The 2,781-nt window shown below is 53.1% G+C and overlaps 1 protein-coding gene across 1 annotated transcript in view; it reads right to left on the minus strand.

Moving 5' to 3' along the window:
- Positions 1 to 2,781, minus strand: part of LOC104135767 (phytanoyl-CoA dioxygenase, peroxisomal) — an 18,562-nt gene that overhangs the window by 15,553 nt on the left and 228 nt on the right. The window contains 2 exon segments of the mRNA XM_009649450.2: positions 2,704 to 2,774; positions 2,777 to 2,781. The exon segment at positions 2,777 to 2,781 is cut by the window's right edge and continues 77 nt beyond it. Of these exon segments, the coding sequence (XP_009647745.2) occupies positions 2,704 to 2,774; positions 2,777 to 2,781 (76 nt within the window).

The raw sequence follows: 2,781 nt of genomic DNA on the forward strand, positions 1-2,781 counted from the left end.
CCAAAGGTGTTGTCAGGCACTGGAAGGGGCTGCCCAGGGCAGGGGTCGAGTCCCCATCCCTGGAGGTATTTAAAAGCCGGGCAGATGAGGTGCCTAGGGACATGGTACAGTGGTGGGATGGCAGGGTGAGGGTAACAGTTGGACTTGATGATCTTAGAGGTCTTTTCCAACCAAAGCAATACTATGATTCTCAGCTGCCTTCCTGTAAGGAGGTAAGTGCTGGTGTTACCAATGCAGCACTCCCCCCTGGCTCCTACACCAAGCTCCCAAGAAAAACCTGCTGCATTTCCCCTTCTGCTGAGTTCTCTCCTTCCTGAGGCCACACGGGCGGACTCTGCGAAGGTAGAGTTTTTCCACTGTTGTGTAGAAATAAGTCATCCTCCAATAAACCAGTACAACCAACATACACTGCATCTCTAATATACTGATCCCTAGAAGCAACTACAGGAGGAAACCAGGTATACACACGATAGTATTAAACTCTCTATTACGCAGGTTTAATTTTAAATAAAGGGAGAGGACCAGGCTGCTCTCTTCTCCAGGCTGGGAAGGTTGGAGCCCGGGATGAGCGGGCAGAAGGCAGCTACCCCCGCTGCAGGGCTCCCTGCGCAGAGAAGTGGGTGCGCACATCTGCACCCCAGCAGGGCAGCGCAGAGACCCCGCGGGCCTCTGTGGTTTTTGCATTTTATGCCTCTGTCAAGACATTTCTGTTAAGACATTTCTCCCTTTATAAAAGGAAAGGCATTTTCTGGAAGGAAAACTGACTGTCCTACCCAGTTCACCAAGCCAGAGGTTATGAGGAAACCACTGCCCTGAGGTAACACATCTCAAATAAACCTGTTAGCACTAGATTCTGTCATTTCCTTCACCCACACACCTTGCTTGTTCCAGCCCACTTTAGTCATATTTTTGTCCAAAGCTCTTTGCATCAGGACCACTATAGCTGGATTTAAAACCAAAGCAGCTTGTGCAGCACCCCTCCCTACTTTCTTCTTACAACCAGCGTGCTTTTCACAGAATCACAGAATCACACAGAATGGCAGGGGTTGGAAGGGACCTCAGGGGATCATCCAGTCCAACCCCCCTGCTAAAGCAGGGTCACCCACAGCAGGTTGCACAGGACATCATCCAGGTGGGGTTTGAATATCTTCAGAGAAGGAGACTCCACAGCCCCCCTGGGCAGCCTGTTCCAGGGCTCTGTCACCCTCAAAGTAAAAAGTTCTTCTGCATATTCAAGTGAAACCTCTTATGTCTCAGTTTGTGCCCATTGCCCCTTGTCCTGTCGCTGGGCACCACTGAGAAGAGTCTGGCTCCATCCTCATGACATCCACCCTTAAGATATTTGTACGTGTTGATGAGAGAAGAAGCCCAGCTCCCTCAGCCTTTCCTCATAGGGGAGATGCTCCAGTCCCCTCATCATCTTTGTTGCTCTCCTCTGGACTCTCTCTAGGAGTTCCTCATCTTTCTTGAACCGGGCAGCCCAGAACTGGACACAGCACTCCAGGTGGGGTCTCACCAGGGCAGAGCAGAGGGGGAGGAGAACCTCCCTCACCCTGCTGGCCACACTCCTCTTAATGCACCCCAGGATGCCATTGGCCTTCTTGGCACCAAGGGCACCCTGCTGGCTCATGGTCAGCTTGTCATCCACCAGGACTCCCAGGGCCCTGTTTTCCTAACATTTAATTCCAATTTTGTGTTCCTACTTGCACCTTTGTCTTATGGCGGTCTGAGTCAACTACTATCCACCTAGCTTCATATTTTTAATATGGCTGAAGACTCCCGCATGCTCTTTGATCACGTCCTCTTCAGCAATTTGTTATGATTCAGAGGTAACTTGTCAGCATTCAGCTCTCACTGAGAATCAGAAGCATTTAATTTTTTTTTTTTTTTTAAAAAAGCAAGGTTTATGGCAGCAGCTTTAAAAACACTATCAGCAGGCATCCTTCCCTTAACTTTTGAAAACGTGGACAGACCAATGTGAAAACTTCTTTCTGCCCTGGTTTCCTTTCTCTGATCTATTGTAAAGCTGGCAGCTTCCAACATTTCCACCTCATTTCCCACTTGCAAACCAAACCCCGATGTTTTTCCTGCTACTGGTCTACGAGGAAAGTCTACACCTCACAACAAAGTCTGACACTCACTGTGCAATTGCTAAGCCTTGCAGAGTTTATCTTCCCCAAACCCACGAATCTCTAGGAGGAAAACTCGCCGCAAGTAGCCCCCCCTGCTCGGTGCCGGGGCGGGTGTGCCGGAGGGGCTGCCAAGCATCAGCTGGCCCATCGGACACACATCCCCATGCCTGACAGGTTGCAGGGCTGAAGCTCAGGGAGAAAGCACCGGGCAGCAGGAGGTTTTTGGGGCAGGACGGCTGCTGACCCCAAAACACCATCAGGGCTGCCAGGGGAAGCGCTGCCCTGCTGCATCCCTGCTCGCCGAGGGGCTGTGTGGGGCACGGCCCCCCTCTGCGTCACCACCCCGTAACCGGGGCACAGGGCTGGGACATGTCCCACGTGTCCTTCCAGGGCAGGGTGTCCTTGTAGGGCAAACCACCGCCGAACCTCTCCTCGGTGCCCAGGCACACACAAGCCGGCGGGGTGTGGGGAGCAACGTGCAAAGCTTGCCGGGGCAGGGGAAACAGAGCCCTGACCCCGACAGGGCCAACGTCCCGCTTCCCCCCCTTCCCAGCCCACATAAAAAGGATACAGGAGCAGGGGCTGCTCCCAGCCGTGGGGAGAGGTGCCGGAGGATGGTGTCCAGCCCACCCCCCGGCCCCGACCGCGT

The sequence above is a fragment of the Egretta garzetta genome, unplaced genomic scaffold (genome assembly GCF_000687185.1).
Source record: "Egretta garzetta isolate BGI_Z169 unplaced genomic scaffold, ASM68718v1 scaffold291, whole genome shotgun sequence".
In the NCBI taxonomy this organism is placed as follows: Eukaryota; Metazoa; Chordata; class Aves; order Pelecaniformes; family Ardeidae; genus Egretta; species Egretta garzetta.